At 40.6% G+C, this 19,201-nt stretch overlaps 2 protein-coding genes across 2 annotated transcripts; both read right to left on the bottom strand.

The window, feature by feature from the left end:
- Positions 1-575: 575 nt before the first annotated feature.
- LOC308310103 (uncharacterized protein) lies at positions 576-8,285 on the bottom strand. The gene is made up of 6 exons (XM_080756208.1): positions 8,142-8,285; positions 6,805-7,325; positions 4,990-5,145; positions 2,100-4,724; positions 1,015-1,094; positions 576-790 (listed from the first exon to the last, which is right to left on the bottom strand). Exons 2-5 carry the CDS (start codon positions 7,306-7,308, stop codon positions 1,017-1,019), a joined length of 3,363 nt encoding a protein of 1,120 aa, XP_080612334.1. The 5' UTR covers positions 7,309-7,325; positions 8,142-8,285; the 3' UTR covers positions 576-790; positions 1,015-1,016.
- Positions 8,286-10,800: 2,515 nt separating this feature from the next.
- On the bottom strand, positions 10,801-16,067 carry LOC308312387 (uncharacterized protein; the record flags this gene model as incomplete). Its single annotated transcript, XM_080758991.1, has 4 exons — positions 10,801-11,385; positions 12,034-12,828; positions 14,052-14,207; positions 15,627-16,067. 4 exons carry the CDS (start codon positions 16,065-16,067, stop codon positions 10,801-10,803), a joined length of 1,977 nt encoding a protein of 658 aa, XP_080615117.1.
- Between the last annotated feature and the right edge of the window lie 3,134 nt (positions 16,068-19,201).

Raw genomic sequence — 19,201 nt, 5'->3', positions numbered from 1 at the left:
GTGAAAGCATTGAACACAGTTGAATGAAGTGTACTCTGGTGTGGAAGAATCAAGGCCGATGTGAATCATGGACAGCAGGGACCAGGAAATCGCATTCAGGAACAGTTTGAATCAGTGTGAATCTCCCTAAAGTGAAAATTGATTAACTTTTAAGACCTTTTTAATACCTTAAAAACATTATAAAAATGGTCAAATATTACCTAAGAGGAAAATATTGTGAAAATAGACAATCCAGTAGGGCCTATAATTCCAAGTGCTTGTCAGGGTGCAGGGACCAGGGTCCCAAGTTCAAATGTGATTCTTGTGGGGTGATGTTGCCTGAAAAATGGGGTCCTGGGGTCCCCCAGGTTTCCTTGAAGAAGATTAATGATGTATGTATTGAGTACAATGAACCACAATGGAAACAAGCCTCCTGGGCTTTTTGTGTTATAATTTTAGCATAACCTTTTGACTGTACTACCTTGAAGTATTCCTTCAATCAATCAATCAATCAATCAATCCATTTGGTGTCCAGTAAAATGAGGAACAGTTTAAATGCTTAGACTTAATTTATTTATTTTTGACTATTCGAAAAACCATTTCTTTTTTCGAGAAATGTTGACAATTCTAAGCACCCAAATACTGTACGTAACAAATACCCAAATACTGTGCATAACAATTAGGGTGCTGCCCATGAAGAAAGAGGCCCAGTAGGAGTCACGGTGATGGGGAGGCTGTGTTCTGACAGGAGAACAGTTACACTTAGGGTTTGCTTCCTTGCTCCCTTCAAGGGCTAGCCAGCAGCAACAACCTGTAAGCAAGGGGGTTGCAAGCCATGGCAAGTAAGCATAAACCTTGAGTCCAAATGTTTGACAGGCTCTGTATGATATACGGTATATAAAAATGAGTTGGTCTATATCTGTAGTTAGGCTACATCAAGCTCATGCACCTTGGTATGAGCTATACGTTTTAAAAACACAAAAACATTCGACTTGGAATAATTCACTGAATGTGTAGTAGAGCGGTTTAACTTACATTCACCAGTCATTTGCATCAGGCTGAGTTTCTGTTGGTTTTTGGACCTGCTGCTTCATCTTCTGATTAAATGCTGCAAGCTAAACATTGGAATAACAAAATAAATCTATGTCAAATGATTGTCAATGTCAAATGAACCCCAAGGTGTCATATTTCCCCACTTGGTCAAGGGCCTCAGGCATCACTTTACGACACCATGCATGAATTGTTGTCGTTTTGTTTACCAGAAAACAAAGAAAATCAATGTGCGGCACCCTATTCCCATGATGCATGCTACAACTGTTAAATTATTCTATATGAGCTGTCAAGTGACCATTAACGATGGCGTGTTCAATGGTTAAAAGTAGCACAACGTCATACTCTATATACGGTATTTAAAATCATATTATAAACTTCGGCTCATATTAATGTCACTAGTGCAACATTATGAACGTTTTTAAAAAGGGACAAATCCCTATCGAGTCATTTGTGCAATACTAACTAGCAGATGGCTTGGATGAGATGTAGACACACACCCTCCGTCATGCCTGATGTCAACTTTAAATGCTGAAGGAGCCAAGGAGAATACTCAGGACTAGAGGACGTCTACGATGTGCATGACATCATCATCATACGTTAGGTGAGAACTGCCTAACTGAGTGGCAAAAAACTACTTTCTGGGCTTGACAGCCCGTACATCCAAACAGAATAGTGCTATCTCATTGCATTAAATTACATTAAACAATGTTAAACTCACTTTGCCACTCACTTTATGCATGTGCAGACCCAAAAAAAAACTAAAGTATATTTTGTTGTCCTTGATTAAGATTTTGTCCAGGAGAGATAACAGGCAAACATTGACCAAAATAACAATTATTTTACATTCTCCAATTGTGTAGACTTCTTGTAAATTAACTTAGTAATACAGATGTTTAACAAAAATGTAACTCTACTTTCCATAATTTAGCTGGGGACCACCTGGTCCACTGGTGGTCCTCAGACCACTGATTGAAAACTACTGACATAGTGGAAACATTAAATCAGTTGAAATGATGAAAATGTGTAAATGCTAGTATGAAAGAGACCATATAAAAAGGTTTGCTCACCTTTTTCTTCAGATTTGCCTTTATTTGCTCTTCTGTTGGCAATGCTCGTTCCATCTGCCCTGCCTCAGATTTATCCTCTCCAGGCAGCTCTGGAGAAAGGTTATTTGTAGTGTTCCCAGAAGGGAATTTACTTTTTCCCATTTGAGCTGGATCCTTTTCATCGTTTACAGAGCTGCAGGCTGCTAGAGTCATTTCGTTTTGTTCTGCTATTTTCGCTTCTTTTCTTTGTATGTTCACATCGGTGAGAGTATTACTGGTGTGGCAATAACGATGGCCCTGATGCTGTTCAGTTTGGCTCAGTGACAGATCTGACTTGAACAAGACAGTTGGCAATTCTCCCTCCAACTGCTTTGCTTCTGTGCGAAACTTATCAAGCGGATATGAATTAAGGGCATCTAATTCTTGTTTATTTTCTTCTCTCAAAATATCAATTCTCCGTTTCCTCCTTAAAAGTTTTTTTAAATTCTCCTGTTGCGCCGATTCAGAGTACTCCTTACGGTTCGATTTTGCAACTCGAATATACATTTTAATCCAACTTGCTGTGCTCTCTAGCTTCTGCATTTCTTTATATTGTTTACATACTGCATATTTATATGCTTCAAATGTGGCGAATTCCATCTTGTCTATTTTCATCTCAGTGAGTTGTGTCAGACAGTGGGCAGTTCCACTAGACTGACTCCGAGTATTGATGACGTGGATTATATCCCTTTCATTTTCTTGTACTTGCACATCAGTGCTAGGCTGTTCCTGCATTTTATTCATCCTGTTTCTTTTTCTATTTGCTTTACGTATTGATTTTTTTGTTCTCTTTTTTGGTTTTTGGTTTAGTTGTTGACAGAAAACAGTTCCACTAGATGTCTCAGTATTGAGGACGTGAGTTGCTGTCTTCTGCTGTACTTCTGTGCCCTCTTCTGGTGGCTCTGGACAAAGGGTATTTGTAGTGATCCCACAAAGGGAATTACTTGACTGCATTTGAGCTGGATCCTTTTGACTGTTCTCAGAGATACTACCTAGAGCTACAGCTGGAGTCATTAATTCCCTTACTTTAGATTGTTCAATTTTCCTCTGCATTTTTTTAATTGCTTTTGGCTGTTCCTGCATTTTATTCATCCTGTTTCTTTTTCTATTTGCTTTACGTATTGATTTTTTTGTTCTCTTTTTTTGTTTTTTATTTAGTTGTTGACAGAAAACTGTTCCACTAGACGTCTCAGTATTGATGACGTGGGTTGCTGTCTTCTTCTGCTGTACATTTGTGCCGGCCACTACAGGCTGCTCTGGACGAAGGGTATTTGTAGTGATCCCAGAATGTAAATACCTTGTCTGCACTTGATGCATTTGCCCTTGCGGTTTTATGTTGACTTGTGTCAGATAGCGGACAGTGCCATTAGACCTCCCAGTATTGATGACGTGGCGGTACTGAGGGCCTGATTGTGGTCCGGTTTGGCAGGAATGTCCAAGTGCATTGTTGGGAGCAGCAGGCAGATGTGGATGAGGGTAAACCTGGGCAGGCAAGGCTCCAAAGTTAGAGGGACATAAATTATTCACTGAATTACAAAAACCAGGGGGATAGGAGTAGGGCCCATAGTTCCAAGCTATGGAGGGAGCACCGTTACTATGGTAAGTGTGGTAGGCAGTGTACTCTGAGTGCTGGACAGGACTGTATGTTGGAATTGCAGATGCAGCTCCAGAATTGTAAGTTGGAATTGCAGATGCAGCATCAAAAATGTATGTTGGAATTGCATATTCAGTATCAGGATAAGGTACATGATATTCTGGGTCCTCTGGAGAGGGATCAGGAGAGACATCTTTGGAACTAATTATATTATTGTCCCTATTACCATCTCTCTCTTGATCTCTGCTTTTTTGTCTAGAGTTAGAAGTTTGTGTTTGTTCTCTGCTATCCTTGAAGGTTTTGCTGGGGGAATGCTGATGGTGAAAGGGACTAGAACTAGAGCTGTCAGATACTGAGGTCGACGAAGAGGAACGACTGTGATCACTTTGTACGTGCTGCTGAATTCTCTTGCTCTCCCCTGTACTGTCCAACCTCTGTTTGGTTTCATTCTTTCTGCCATAGAGCCTCTCCTGTGTGCGTTCGGTCAGTTTGCACATGTCTTCTGCATCCAAACTAAAAGCAATTGTCTTCAGAATGCTTTGGAGATCTTCCTGATGCTGCTCCAGTTTGAGTTTCTTCTTCTCCACCCCTGGGGGAGACCTGGATATACGACTAGAGACAAGTTTGCGGCTGCCTGCATCATCACTCTGGACAGATTCCTCCTCACGCTGGATGTTTCTTTTAACTCCCCGATTATCTTGATTGCGTAGTTCAGTCTTCCTCTCTTCACTGTAAGACTGACAGTACTTCTGCTCAACTCCACGTTGTAATTGTTGACTGTCACTCTTGCAAACATCTGACTTTTCCTTCACAATAGGTGGTTGACTATGCAAAATCTCCTGACCAGTAAGGTGATGCTCCTTGTCATCATTGACTATTTTAGTCAGCACTTCAATGTCCACAACTTTGTTAAGTACATTGAGAAAACGCTGGAATCCTTGGACAACCAAGTCATTTCCCGCAACTGTGGTACTGGGGCTCTGGCTGGGAGGGTGTGTTTTCACAACAGGGACCTACCGAAAGGCACATGAAAGAAAAGATCACCGTTTGTTAAAGATGCTCAGTTACAGTAATTAACCCATTTAGGACGGGAACCCCCGTCCTAAAAAACCCAGTATATGGCAATATATATATATATATATATATATATATATATATATATATATATATATATATATTATATATATTTTTTATCGGTCTCAGGAAGAAAAGGGGAATTGAACAATAGATAAGTGTTGGCATGATAAAGTTTTTGGTGTGTTCAACAAAACTACAAACCTCCCCGTGTGAATCCAATACACCAGAACTACGGCGCCTGTTCATCAAAGCTTTCATTCTGAGTTTTAGAGGATGGTCATCTTGGTTCAAGGTCGACATATTTGTCTTCTCCACAGGATTGGGTACTGGACGGTGGTCATATGGACTGGAAAAGGCCTGCAGTTAGAATGAAAATGCTTCATTACACTATTTTAATAATAATCAACTTTATTTATCATCATCATCATTTTTCATCATGGATTTCACAATGCCACGCCAGACTTTCCGGTCCTTCATTGCCATCCCCAGTTCGTGCTTACTGATGCATGTGTCCCTAGCGATGGTGCATTCATATAGCGCCTTTATCCAAGGCGCTTTACATAGATTGGGTGACGCATTACATTCACCCATTCATACACCGATTGCGGCGGAAGCCATGCAAGGTACCAACCAGCACATCAGGAGCAATATGGGGTTCAGTGTCTTGCCCTGCAAGGACACTTCGACATGTAGACAGGAGGAGCCGGGATTCGAACCACTGACCCATGGATCATTGGACGACCTGCTCTACCTTCTGAGCCACAGCCGCCCCATTTAATTAAGCTGTGTTTTAAAAACATCTAGAGAGGGTGCCAGTCTGGCCATATTTCTTAAATGCCATTTTTTAGGCTTTTCAAGCAGGCTAGCAGTGGCGGACGTAAGGGGGCGGTTTGGGACATACCTGGGCCTGTATACACTGTGTACCCTTAACAAATACTGTACACTTTTTGGAAAAAGTTCTTCCTCCTTATAATACCCGATGATCTTGTTTTAGGGTGGAAAAAAATCATGGCACTGGTCTGCGTGTGTGCGCGCACGGCCGCACGCCTGTGTGTGCAGGCTCGCGTGTGAGTGGGTGATTGTAACAGGGGGAGTACCAGGAACAGACGCAGCCTCGCCAGATTGGTGCACAGAGGACGACGCCACCAAGTTTAAAAGGCTGTCTGCCTCACTTGATCCAGTATGTAGCTAACAGATAACAGTCCGACTTGAACAGGGCCTCCTGCCAAGTTCTGCTCCGCTAGGCTATGGCTCTCATCTAAAGATAAGGGAGGGGGGCTGTTTTCCGTTTATATATTGTTTTCTGACAGGGAGGTTAGCGATTGTATTTTGGTTTTGAATCCATTGAGGCAAGCATTCACTTTTTCTTCCTAGTTTTGTTTTGATGTTCAGTCCTCCGCTCTTGGAGATTTTGTACCCGTTGCCTGAAGTGAAGAGAACAAATAAAAAGAAAACATCGAAAAGTAAACTGTTTGGACAGCGGTTTTCTTGGGAGCTGGGAAGGTCGGTTTTCCACACTTTATGTTGTCTCGGTTCCCCTAGGCCGAGACATCACACACTCCATCTTTAAAGAAATAGTACAGATACTGTATGTGTACATCTGTATACAACACAAAAAAACATGGTGTGTAAAGCATGTATTAATCAAAGAAATAGTGACACATTCTTCAGTCCTCATAGTTCCTGACTAATCACTCAATATTTTAGCTATTATTTACAAATTGAATATATCAAACAGGCAGTGTTCTTTGATAAAGCAAAATATGTACATAAATACAGTATATATTAATGAGCTGTAGTCCCAGGTTTCCAGAAGGTGGCATTGATTGGCTTGGCAGCAGATTTGACCGAAAAACACAAATAACACCTTCATGTGTTTCCCATTAAAATCTGCTGCCTAGCCATTTAAATGAAGCGATAGGGCAATGAACTGGAAATTGAAACAGGTATAAAAATACGGGACTACTATTCAGAGCCTGTTCTGTCTCCATAGATACAAATCAACCTACCACATACCTTTGCAAGAAAACGACCCGGGCACCTTTGCTGCAAAATGACATTCACCCTCTCTTTCAGTGGTCCATTGTTGTAGGCTGAAGACCATGTACTGCAGGAGGAACCTACATACTTTCCGCTGGTGCTCATAAAGGGCTGGGTATTTTTCACAGAACTGTCCACTTTGCTAAGTGAGAGATCCTCTTCCCGGTCAATTTTAAACATCTGATATGGTGTCTTTGCTTTAAAAAATGGCTCAGTTGTTTTCATAGAAATGGTAGCTTTCTTCAGACTTATCTGCTCCTCAATCTGTTGAAGTTCTCTCAACTTCCTTGCCAACTCTCCATCTACATTACTCAGTTCCACTGGTTCACCATCTGGGTCTCTGGCCTTTCCTGGGGTGATGTTATTGGACATCTGTCTTTTGCCTGGAATCAGTCCTCCGTCTTGGATCAAGGCTTTCCCATTGTCTGAGTGTATTGCCAGTCTGTAGGATTCATTGTCGTTTACTCTATTCCAGTTCATATGTTGGTTGGATATTACTGTGTAGTAAAACAAGAGGAAAACATGAGTTGTAATCATTTTGGTCAAAATAGACAATTGAATTGAGGTGCTGAGATGTCTCTATAGTACCTACCTATCCTATTACCCATGATATGATTGTATTCTGATCTCCAGCAGAACACAAGTCACCACATTGCCAACCTACTCTTCTCCCATAGGTGGCCAGTCTTCCAGAAGACTGTGCACCTCTAGTTGTAGTTCTGAACTTCTGATCCATAGCGTAGGTTAGTAAAAACAGAGCGATGTGTTGCGTGAAGCATCTTGCAATGGGTCTGGTCCACAAGATTCGATACACCACCAAGATACCCAGCTGTCTAGATACTTCCTTAATGTTAACAAAGTCCACACCATAGGGTCCACACCCACACCAGAGGGAGTGCAACGAACCATGTACAACCCAGATTCGGCACAAACAACAAGGGACTAAATTATTTTCGCTCCTATGGCACCAAAATATGGAACGCGCCATGCGAATCCCTTGACTCCTTCAAACCCGCTCTCAAAGGGCACCTATACGGACGGCTGCAATTCGAAACTGGCCCCGTATAATATAATCTATAAAGCCCCCCCCCCCCCACCCCATACTTGCTTTTCTTTTATCCTCCATTTTTCTGTAAAGCACTTTGAGCTGCATTTCATGTCATGAAAGGTGCTATACAAATAAAGTTTTATTATTATTTTATTAACTCACCAACTAGGGTTGTCTAATTAACTCAATAGCCTAATCTCTATTACATACCCCCGGCCGGTCCTGTATGGTAGTCTCTTTAAATGAAACATTATTGATTATTCACCTTAACTGTCCAGACGAGCCTCTTCAGACTTCAGTCGCATTTCCAACGAAACATCATATTTCCATTTCACATATAGTTGCACATATAGTTGCAGTTGGTTGCACAGTAAAAATTTGTGAGGAAGAAAGTTAGCCGCGTTAGCCGTAGCCTAAGCCCTATGGTTTTGAGTTAGCCATACTGGTGTTGAAAGAATACAGATTGCAAATAAATACGACGCCCCCATCTGGACGGAGTGCACACACACACACGCGCGCGCACACGCACACAAACACACACACACACACACACACACACACACACGCACACGCACACACGCGCACACACACACACACACACACACACACACACACACACACACACTACATTTTCAGTTGGGTTGTAGTTAAAACCGTAAAATTAGCAAAAGTGGTAAATCTGCAAAAATAAATAATATTATGATAAATGGGTAGGCCTACTACTTTCTCTCTGTTATAATATTGCCAAGTTTTGAAAGTAGATCTCAAGTCAAAAAAGTGTGGTGGGCACATCTGCTACTGCTAATGATTGATTGATTTAAATATGTATTAAAAGTTTGCAGAATTACAGTACATTTCAAGCACAAACTCAATACAAAGACTGTTAACTGTGAGTGGACAACCCAATGAAGCATTACACTTGTTTACAAGAGGGTCCACCTTGTTGAATTCATTAAAACATTTAGAGACGTACAAATAGACACTTCTATATAGTCAAAGAACAGAACAGGAATTCATCATAAATTAGGTAAAAAGGGACATATACAGTGAGGGGGAAAATTTGCCTTGCTGAGATTATACTATTAGATCCAAAGAGAATGGATTCAGTTTTTCCCAGGTGTAAAGATAGTTTGTTATCAGCGAGCCAGGTATAGATTCTACCGAGTTCAGAGCTGAGGGACTTTTCAACCTGCAGTTTGTTCCTGTCCGAGACTAGCAGTGCCGAGTCATCTGCGAACAGGAACAAGTTGCAGTCACAAGCTGATGTCATGTCGTTTACATATATTAGGAACAGTAAACACAGCTCACTGGGAGGGGGAGGGGGGGTGCAGTGTCCCATTCACCTCCATCATCTGTTCTCTCCCCTCCAGGTAGGATTGCATCCAGCTCACTGATGTGCTATCGAAACCAATTGCTTTTAGCTTGTTAACCAGTATGGTTATGCCCTCCGGGTACCCCAACTATCAGCTTAATTTTTTGTGTTCCAGTATCAATTTTGTCTATTCATTTCTTTGTCATTATACTGTACTCAAGTCATCAACACTGTTGATTGGATACAATACAGTATCCCGACCTGAAACCAGAATATAGCTATTTAACACAAATCACATACCCTGGCTACCTAGCAGCTGGTAAAGATGGGACTGATTTGAATTAATTCAGGTGCTGCTGGGTAGCCTTATTAACCTAGTATATTACATAAATAATCATATCAGTTCATGCATGTTTTATATTTATAATGTAAACCTGAAATGGAAATACAATATATTTTGTCTTGTTTTCTTTATAATATTAATTTTAATTGGGTTTTTTATAGACATGACAAATAAGACATACACCAGACAAATGCATAATAAACAGGAAAATACAATATTTACCTCAGATGTAGTGGAGTAGATAATGTCTAAAATTGGAATTACCCAAGCTGTTATTCAATAGTAATTAGTTACACTAGTTGTGAAATGTATAATAAATAACATTTAACAGGTGAAATGTGGAGTGTTCACTGTTCAGGGTTTTTGCCATTTGACTGAATTCTATTGAAGACAGCCAGTTTGTATGTCAGTTTTTCAAATGGTATAATAAAAGTTTAGGACAACTCTGAGATGTTCATTTTACCCTTTTATTTTACGCTTAGGGCTTCTTCATGGAACGCAGCAAATCAGGCTGGAAACCAGGCTACCAGGGATTCGATTGAGGGTTTCAGTTTTTTGGAACCAGTTATTACGTAGTATTAATATTTACTAAACTTCTACACCTTATTATAAAACAGAAATTGATTCATGACCTAATACAGAAACATCAAATTAAGTAGGCCTACCTATGGCATTTGATGGAGATTTGTCAATTATTGTTATATTTCCTAGTTTTTGCCTAGCTATTACAAAGTTGTGAAAATTATGGCAATGGCAAAATATGTGTTTATGATAGATTAATTGCTTGATTTCATCAGAATAATAGCCATTTCCAGTTTTGGTGATTAATTATGCCAATTCCTCAATTATTATTTTTTTAAGTATAATTTCTATCCCATGATTTTCACCCCTTTATCTAATGTGATCCTGGGCTCTACACACCCTCCGCCAACCTGGGGAGTGTCCAAGTCGCTCCTTTACACCCGACAAGGGGGAGTTTCCCTGGTTGGACGTAGCGCGTGGAAGGAACACGTTATTCTAACCAGTTACTTTCCCCTCCATCAGACGCCCCGGCTGGCCAGGGGGAGGCAGTTTAGAGACCAGGATTACTGCATGTTTTTGTGAGGGTACCTACCCTAGGGGATACGGGGAGAACGGCCCTTTCACCAACCTAATTCCTCAATTTCTGACGAAACGGAATTTCTGCCACTCGGCATACGGCAGAAATGGATTCAGCACATACAAATCATATAGAAAAAACACATTATTTCCTCAATACAGGTCCATTTTCTAAAGGTTTTTTTTGGGAACCTGACTAGAGAGTGATACAATCATGTCTTGATGCTTCTCTTCTCTCAGAGATGCAATTCTTTGTTGCTTCTGTTGTAGGCGCTTCAAAGTCTTTTGCTGCTTCACATCAGAGTAGTTATCACGGTTTGAATCTGCAAGGCGTATGTACTTTCTAAGCCACTTGTCAGTTTTCTTTAACTTCCGCCTCTCTGCTCGTCCTTGCCGTATTATCCTTTTCTCTTCTTGTACTCTTTTCCTCGTTTCTTTTTTCTTAGCAATTTTTATGGATTCGCGCTGGGAAATTGATTTGTCGATGCCCTTTGGCTGTGCGACGAATGAACCCGTACAGTGATTTGGCCTCTGTTTCAACCTGGGAAAGGTGTTATTTTTGTCCTGGACTCGATCGGCCGTTCGGGAGTTGTCCAAGATTCCCATAGTACCCGTAGACTCCTCAGTATTAATGACGTGGAGGAAACGGCTTGATCTCTGTCCAGTTTGGCCCTCAATCAGTGACAGATCTGTGTTGAAGTGAGAAAGTCCAAGTGTAGTGTCGCAACCAGCAGGTGGATGTGGATGAGGGTAATCCTGGCCAAACAAGGCTCCAGTGTCAGGAGAGGGACATAAAGGAGTAGTTGAATAATTACAAAAAACAGGGGGATAGGAGGAAGAATTATACGTTGGAATTGCAGATGCAGCATCAGTATTGTATGTTGGAATTGCAGAAGCACCATCATGAGAAATGTATGTTGGAATTGCAGATGCACCATTAGAATTATACATTGGAATTGCAGATCCAGCATCAGAATTATACGTTGGAATTGCAGATGCAGCATCAGAATGATACGTTGGAATTGCAGATACAACATCAGAATAGTACGTTGGAATTGCAGATGCAACATCAGAATAGTACGTTGGAATTGCAGATCCAGCATCAGAATGATACGTTGGAATTGCAGATCCAGCATCAGAATAGTACGTTGGAATTGCAGATGCAACATCAGAAATGTATGTTGGAATTGCAGATGCAGCATCAGTATTGTATGTTGGAATTGCAGATGCAACACCAGAAATGTATGTTGGAATTGTAGATGCAGCAGCAGTATTGTATGTTGGAATTGCAGAAGCAACATCAGGAAAGGAAACATGATATTCTGAGTCCTCTGGAGAGGGATGGGGATCAGAGGAGCCACCCCTGGAACAAATGATATAATGTTCTCTATAACCACCTCTTACTCTCTCTCTCTCTTGCTCTCTGCTTTTTTTATCGAGTGTGTTGGTATTCAGAAGTTTGTGTTTGTTCTCTGCTATCCCTGTAGGTATGATAGTGAGAGAGGGACTATAACTTTGGCTGTCAGACACTGAGGTTGATGAAGGGGAATGACTGTGAACAGTTTGTATGTGCTGCTCAATTCTCTTGCTCTCCCCTGTACTGTCCAACCGCCATTTGGTTTTATTCTTTCTGCCATAGAGCCTCTCCTGTGTACGTTCTGCTAGTTTGCACAAGTCATCTGCATCCAGGCTCAAACCAATTGTCTTCAGAATGTTTTGCAGCTGTTCGTGATGCTGCTCCAGTTTGGGTTTCTTTGCCACCACTGGGGGAGACCTGGATCCTAGACTAGGGTCAAATTGTCTACTGTCTCTATCATCATTCTGGGCAGATTTCTCCTCAGGCTGGATTTTTCTTTTACATCCCCCATGGGAAATATCTTGATCGAGTAGCTCAGTCTTCCTCTCTTTACTGCAAGACCGACGGTCCATCTGCCCAGCTCCACATTGTAATCCTTGGCTGTCACTCTTGCACTCACCTGACTTTTCCTTCACAACAGGGGTTTGACTATGCAGAAGCTCCTGACCAGTAGGAGGATGTACATTGTCATCATTGACTAATTTAGTCAGCATCTCAATGTCCACCCCTTCGTTAAGTACACTGAGGAAGCGCTGGAATTTGTTGACAACCAAGTTATTTTCCACAATTGTGGTACTAGGGCTCTGGCCGAGAGAGTGTGGTTTAACAACAGGGTCAGGAACCTACCGAAGGGCACAAAAAAGACAATATCATTATCTGTTCACTTTCATGCGTCATGTAATTCAAAACTACACAAAACAATAAACCATACATTTTCAAGTGTGCTTTGTTTGTGTGAGTTGTTAAACATTAAGAATGTCTAATGACCAGGGGTCACCAACATGTCTGTCTGTGGCAGTGACTTGGTCTTGTCCGTGGCAAGTTTTAGGTTGTCTGTGGCAAATTTTAGATTTTCTGTTTTACACACCATTATAATGTTCTCATTTTGACACCCACTTACTGAATGTCAAGTCTCCAGGGTTTTTTCAAAATATGTATGACACTTATTTATTATGAGTCATAATAAATGACACTATGGCACATTAGCAGTCCACTAATACTAGTTGTTCTCAAAGACCCCAGAAGGGTCCATTTGGCCAGCTTTAAACCATTGTGCGGATAAAAGTATCATTATATCCAAAATGTTGATTTGAATTTTAAAGATAGTGCCGTGATTTTTTTGTGGTCAAGTGAAATTATGTCTTCCTTTTGTATTTAGGGATTCTTCCTGGAGGCTGAATCCTTGACAGTCAAACATGCCAATAAAAAAACAGTCCCTCTTTATCCTATAACTGTAGGTAGGCTGTAGGCCTGGTTTCAGTTCAGGTGGATCACCACCCGACCCATCACCACCTACCAGGCAAACCAGGCATACTTAATGAACTGGTGGGCATGTCCACATCAAAATGACATTTTAACAAATACTGTACACAATTCCATACTAAAAGGCTTTCTTACCTTTCTTTGTAGTCCAGGTGTTATTTTGTGCAAAAGCTCCTTATTGGCTATTTCCCCTACCATAAGCCCTAAATGAATTGCATTGAATTGAATGGGGTTATGGGGTGTTGTGCTAATTCGCTTATTTGCATCGCTCAAAATTATTATTATTTTGTATATATCCTCTCTTCATAATGTAAATAATATCCCAAGCGGCACACTTTAATACTTATTTCGATGGAAATAAGCGAATTAGCACAACACCCCATAGCCCCATTCAATTCAATGCAATTCATTGAGGGCTTATGGTAGGGGAAATAGCCAATAAGGAGTTTTTGCACAGAAAAAACACCTGGACCTCTTTGGTGGGGACGTAACGACTACAAAGAAAGGTAAGAAAGGCAAGAAAGCCTTCTAGCATGGAATTCTCCTTTAAAGAACATTTAACAAAGTTGTAGGAACTACAAACCTCCACATGTGAATCCAATACACCAGAATTACAGTGCCTGTTCATCAAGGCTCTCACTCTGAGTTTTAGAGGATGGTCATCTTTGTTCAAGGTCGACGTATTTGTCTTCTCCACATGATTAGGTGATGAAAGGTGGTCAGATGGAGTGGAGAAAGCCTGCACAGTTTAAAGAAAATTGTTCAGTACATATAAATTAGAAAACGGAAAACACATAAGCTACCTGGGGAAGTTCGTTCGAACACATGGTGTGTACTAGTGTAGGACATGTATTAATCCAAGAAATAGCCACACATTCCTCAGTCCTCATAGTTGCTGACATTTAATAATCATCACCCATCAAAGTTTCAGCTATGAAGCCTTCTTTAGGGCGATGAAGGCTTAACAGCATTAAATGTCAGTAAGTATGAGGTCTGTGCAGCATGTTTTCATTACTTTATGCATTTTCTATAGCCAGAAACTCATTAGGTGTATCCTTTCTGCCATTCGAATGCGCCATCCGACTTTGTGAGCAGTTCGGGTGGCCAAGTCATAGACTGTGACGTACTATGCGGATTATGCAGAAGTTCCGTTTACGCCTGTACTTTGCGGCCGCGACACGTCAAAGACTCTACCTCTGCGTTTTCAACCCAGCTTTGTGGGTCTTCAACTACTCCATTTATCCATAATAATGCATAAATATACAGACAGCAGACACGTGATATTCACGCAGAAACAACACAACCTGCCCAGCACGGAAAAAACAGTGCCAGTGGCCAAAGATAGATCGCTGTCTGCCTTCGTTCAAAATGTACGGTTTGTGTGTGTCTGTCTCACTCAGATCGCACTGCCACATAGACACGTGGCATGTTGCTGACCATGCTCTCTAGTCTCTAGATGTGTGCAAGCTTCTAGTATATTACAACCGGGCAAGGGCCACAAGCAGGGTTCTTTAAGAAAGCATGTAAATATGTAAATATCTATCTACTAGAGTCTAGAGTCTAGTTACTAGACTCTGGACGCAGCGGTCCCCAAACTCTTTTGGCCATGCACCCCCCAACGCTCAGTCTCATTGTATTTGGCCATAAATGATATATATTTTTTATATGATTATGTCAAATAATCACAGAATGTCACTGCACTGAGAGACATGCAGCTGCTGTATACTCCCACAGCTCCGAAACATCTCAGTGGTTTACAGGATTTTGCCATTTGTGCACCACAAACCGCCATTACCCTTTTCATGTCACGCACCCCCTAGAGGGCGTTCCCGCACCACAAGAGGTGCACGCACCAGTTTGGGAACCCATGCTCTAGACATTCACAGCTTCAAGCGCCTTCACGCTCACATCTAGCGCCACCATATCTACCAGAGTATTAAAAGTAGTGCCACGCATCAAAAATAAATAAAAATACTGTAACCCTATATATAGATAAGAATTGGCTCTAGTCCCAGCTTTCCAGAAGGTGGCATACCAATTTCCTGTTTCAGTTCAGTGTCTCATATAGCTTATTTTGATTGGAAACCCGAGACTACAGTTATTCACAAAGCCTGTTCTGTCTCCATAGATATAACAAATAAATCAAGTTACCACATACCTTTGCAAGAAACCCATCAGGCCACCTTCGCTGCAAAATAACTTTCACCCTCTCTTTCAGTGGTCCATTGTTGTAGGCTGAAGACCATTTCCTGCAGGATAAACCTACATCCTTGTCTCCTGTACTTATAAAGGGTATATAGTTTTCTCCTGTACTGATAAAGGGTATATAGGGAGTATTTTTCACAGAACTGTCCACTATGCTATGCGAGAGTTCTTCCCGATCTTCTTTAAACATCTGACATGTTGTCTTTGCTTTTAAGGATGGTCCAGTTGTTTTTATAGCATCCGTAGTTTTCTTGTGGAGTATTTTCTTCTCAATCAGTTGAAGTTCTCTCCTCTTCCTTGCCAACTCTTCATCTATCTTACTCAGTTCCTCTGGTTCGCTTTCTGGGTCCGTGACACATTCTGGGGTGGTGACGTTATTGATCGTGATTGACATAGGTCTGTATGACCTACCGGTATGTCTATCATGGGACGAAGGATTATGATACTCCAAATCTGCATTAGTACCCTTCATGGTATGTGACCTTTTGTTGTTCACTGAATAACCACAATATAGGACATTTTCTGTATTTTCCCTGGAATCAGACCTCTGTCTTGGATCAAGGCTTTCCCATTGTCTCTGGTGAGTGTATTGCCAGTCTGTAGGATCCATTGTTACACAGTTCCACTTCATATGTTGGTGGGATCACTGCATAGTAAAAGATGGGAAGAACATGAGCTTGTGTGAGCTTGTATGTCTATGTCCATAACCACTGTTTTTAGGTAACATTACTAAAGCATGCAACAGTATCAAGTTAATAATAATAATAATGATTACACTAATAATTATTTGATGCCTATTCGAGAGTATAACAAATATCCTATTTGTTTAAGAGATTCCAAAACAAAGACACAGGAACAAGGGAGAAACTGATAATTTCGTAAAGCATGAATTATATGTACGCTTTAATACAGTGATCAGTAGACCAATCTGGGAACCCATCGGCCAAAGATTGAGTAAACAGTAGACAGACAGATATACATTCATGTTAGACCGTTGCTCCCTGTCTCAAACTCGTTTTCTCTTAGCCTTAGATTTGCTTATGCTTACTACAAACTTACATCAGGGCCTTCTCCTCCCTCCCTTATACAGTAGTAATACACACGTGTGACACATGTGATATCCCAAACTGACAACAAGCTGGCATTTAGACTAAAGACATTGATGTATTTGTAGTTCTTGTTATGTCTATCTGGTCTCCACAATGTCTCACTGACAAGCAAAAGATCTTGCTATAGGGGTTAAAGGGAAAATGGCTAGTGAGAATACACAGTTACACACTAGTTATCTAGATTACTGGTTAGCTAGATTAGAAGACAGTGACAGAGACTGCATGGTTACCTAGTTATTACAATGACTTAAATTAAATTAGAGGAATATATATTTTTCGTTAAAACAAAACGTTTTTTGGTTAAAAAGTTGGGAGCTCTATTGTGATAGTAATCATTAGAGTGGATGTCTCCCCGACCCCAACCCTTAATAAACTAAAATACATTTTCGGGTGGGTTGCCTATTTCATCCAATCAGGAGATAGAACCCATTTATCAGCTTTAATTTCATAATCGTACAGTTCCAATATGCGGATTCATATATTTTCATCATGAAATAGTTCCCTAACTTCACTACCCCTACCAACTCGTTAATGGGATGTCGACCGACCGACCCCCCTGAAAATGCATTTTGTAGTAGAAAGACACCGGCCGGCTGTTACTGACACTCAGTCTCACACTCGGTGATTACCATGATTATCAGAACAGTATAGCTCTGTCTGGTCCATGATAGCCCTAGTGAAGGCATTAGAGCTATGGACCAGAGCTATCGGAACAATAGAACATAGACCGTCCTAGAGAGAGAGACTAACTGCGCGTCTGCGCCCCAAAACTGTAACGACCTTTTTTTGATTGATTTAAATAATGTATTAACAGTTTGCAGAATTATAGTACATTTCAAGCACAAACTCAATACAAAGATTGTTAACTGTGAGTGGACGACCCAATTAAGAATTACACTTGTTTACAAGAGGGTCCACCTTGTTCAATTCATCAAAACATTTAGAGACGTACAAATAGACAAATTTACCTATTTTTAACTGTCCAGAGTCCAGACGAGCCCCTCTTCAGTCAACGACGAAACATATGATTTATCCACTTCACATCACTGCCAGTGGTGACACTCACACTAGTAAAACAATAACATTAACTGATACAATGCTTGCACATTGACAAAAAAAGGAAGGACAATGTACATGGAAGTTTAACGTGACGTGACGTGAGTAAGAGGCTAGCTAATGTAAATGTTAGCAAAGTTAGCCAACACATCGTCCCATCTATTCTTATTCTGCGGCGTTCAAAAAGAATGATGACGCAAAGGCGCAAACAGGCCTAGGTTGCCACCATCTGGGCGGAGTAGCCTGTGTCTTATTTGTTTTGAAAAACAAATTTCTCTCGCACGCACGCGCGCACACAAACGCGCTCATATAAAAGTGTTCAAAATATAATTACAGCAGGCCTACCAAATGTACCGTAAAAGCATATTATTGTATTGTAGCATTAGCAATGCAGCATTATGTTCATAACTTTCATGTTACAATAACTAAAGGTGGGCCTGATTAATATGCTGCTGGATACATCGCTGCATGTATCCGTTAATACAATGTTAATACGTTTTTATGAATACAGCGTAATTTTACCAGATCTTTATGGTAGAGTATGTTAATACAATATATTATACAATTGGGGTTGTTGTATTTTGTCTCCCTGCTCTTTAATTGAGACATTGTAAACTGTGTCACAGGTCATATATCTATATAGACACAGGATCTGACACAACTTTTGACCTGGTAGTCAAGGTTCAATAATCCCCAAAAGCAAGCAGGCTGCAATATTAATATTATAATTTTAAGTTACCATTCGAACCCATGTGTGTTTGAGTGAGCAGGATATATCCTGCTCACTCACACACACAAATGCATATCATTGCTGTCAGGTTTAAACCTTTTGTCCAAAACAGTTTCTTTTTAGTTTTTACTATTTAAAAAATATTTGAAATGCATTATTATGCAATATTTTCACTTTACGAAAAACCAAAATATTGAAATATGGAGATGCAAGGTTTCTGCCAGACAGCAAAACATATACGGTACTACTAAACATTTAATTTCCCTGATAGAGTAAAGGGACTCAATTTAGCCATGTAAAATATTTTTTGCTTTTATTACAAAACTGCCCTTTACAATTTTTCTATGAAATAATCAACCACTGGTATTGTATCATTTTAAAGGGCCCAGTGATGACACTGATGAGAGCCCAATTCCCTTTCCACTGATTAGACTGTAATAGTTGGCTGGTGGCTCAGACCATATTATATGAATATATACATAGTGAGCATGAGGACCCGTGTTCGAATCTGACCAGTCTTATCTTGCATGTCTCTTCTTGCCCATGGTTGGTTTCCTACACTGACTGACCACTCTGAAATAAAGCATAAAATGCTAAAAACAAATCTTAAAAAGAAAAGGCTAGTACGTCCCA

This window comes from Protomyctophum bolini (genome assembly GCF_963924005.1).
Source record: "Protomyctophum bolini genome assembly, chromosome: 3".
Taxonomy (NCBI): Eukaryota; Metazoa; Chordata; class Actinopteri; order Myctophiformes; family Myctophidae; genus Protomyctophum; species Protomyctophum bolini.
The sequence above is the reverse complement of the archived record's forward strand: the minus strand, read 5'-3'. Positions and strand labels throughout refer to the sequence as shown.

Coding starts and splice junctions, on each gene's coding strand:
- LOC308310103 (XM_080756208.1), bottom strand. CDS start 7,308: ATGAACTGGAATAGAGTAAACGACAATGAATCCTACAGACTGGCAATA. Junction 5,146..6,804: donor CGGGTCGTTTTCTTGCAAAG/GTATGTGGTAGG, acceptor TTCTAACTGCAG/GCCTTTTCCAGTCCATATGA. Junction 1,095..2,099: donor AGGCAAATCTGAAGAAAAAG/GTGAGCAAACCT, acceptor TCCAATGTTTAG/CTTGCAGCATTTAATCAGAA.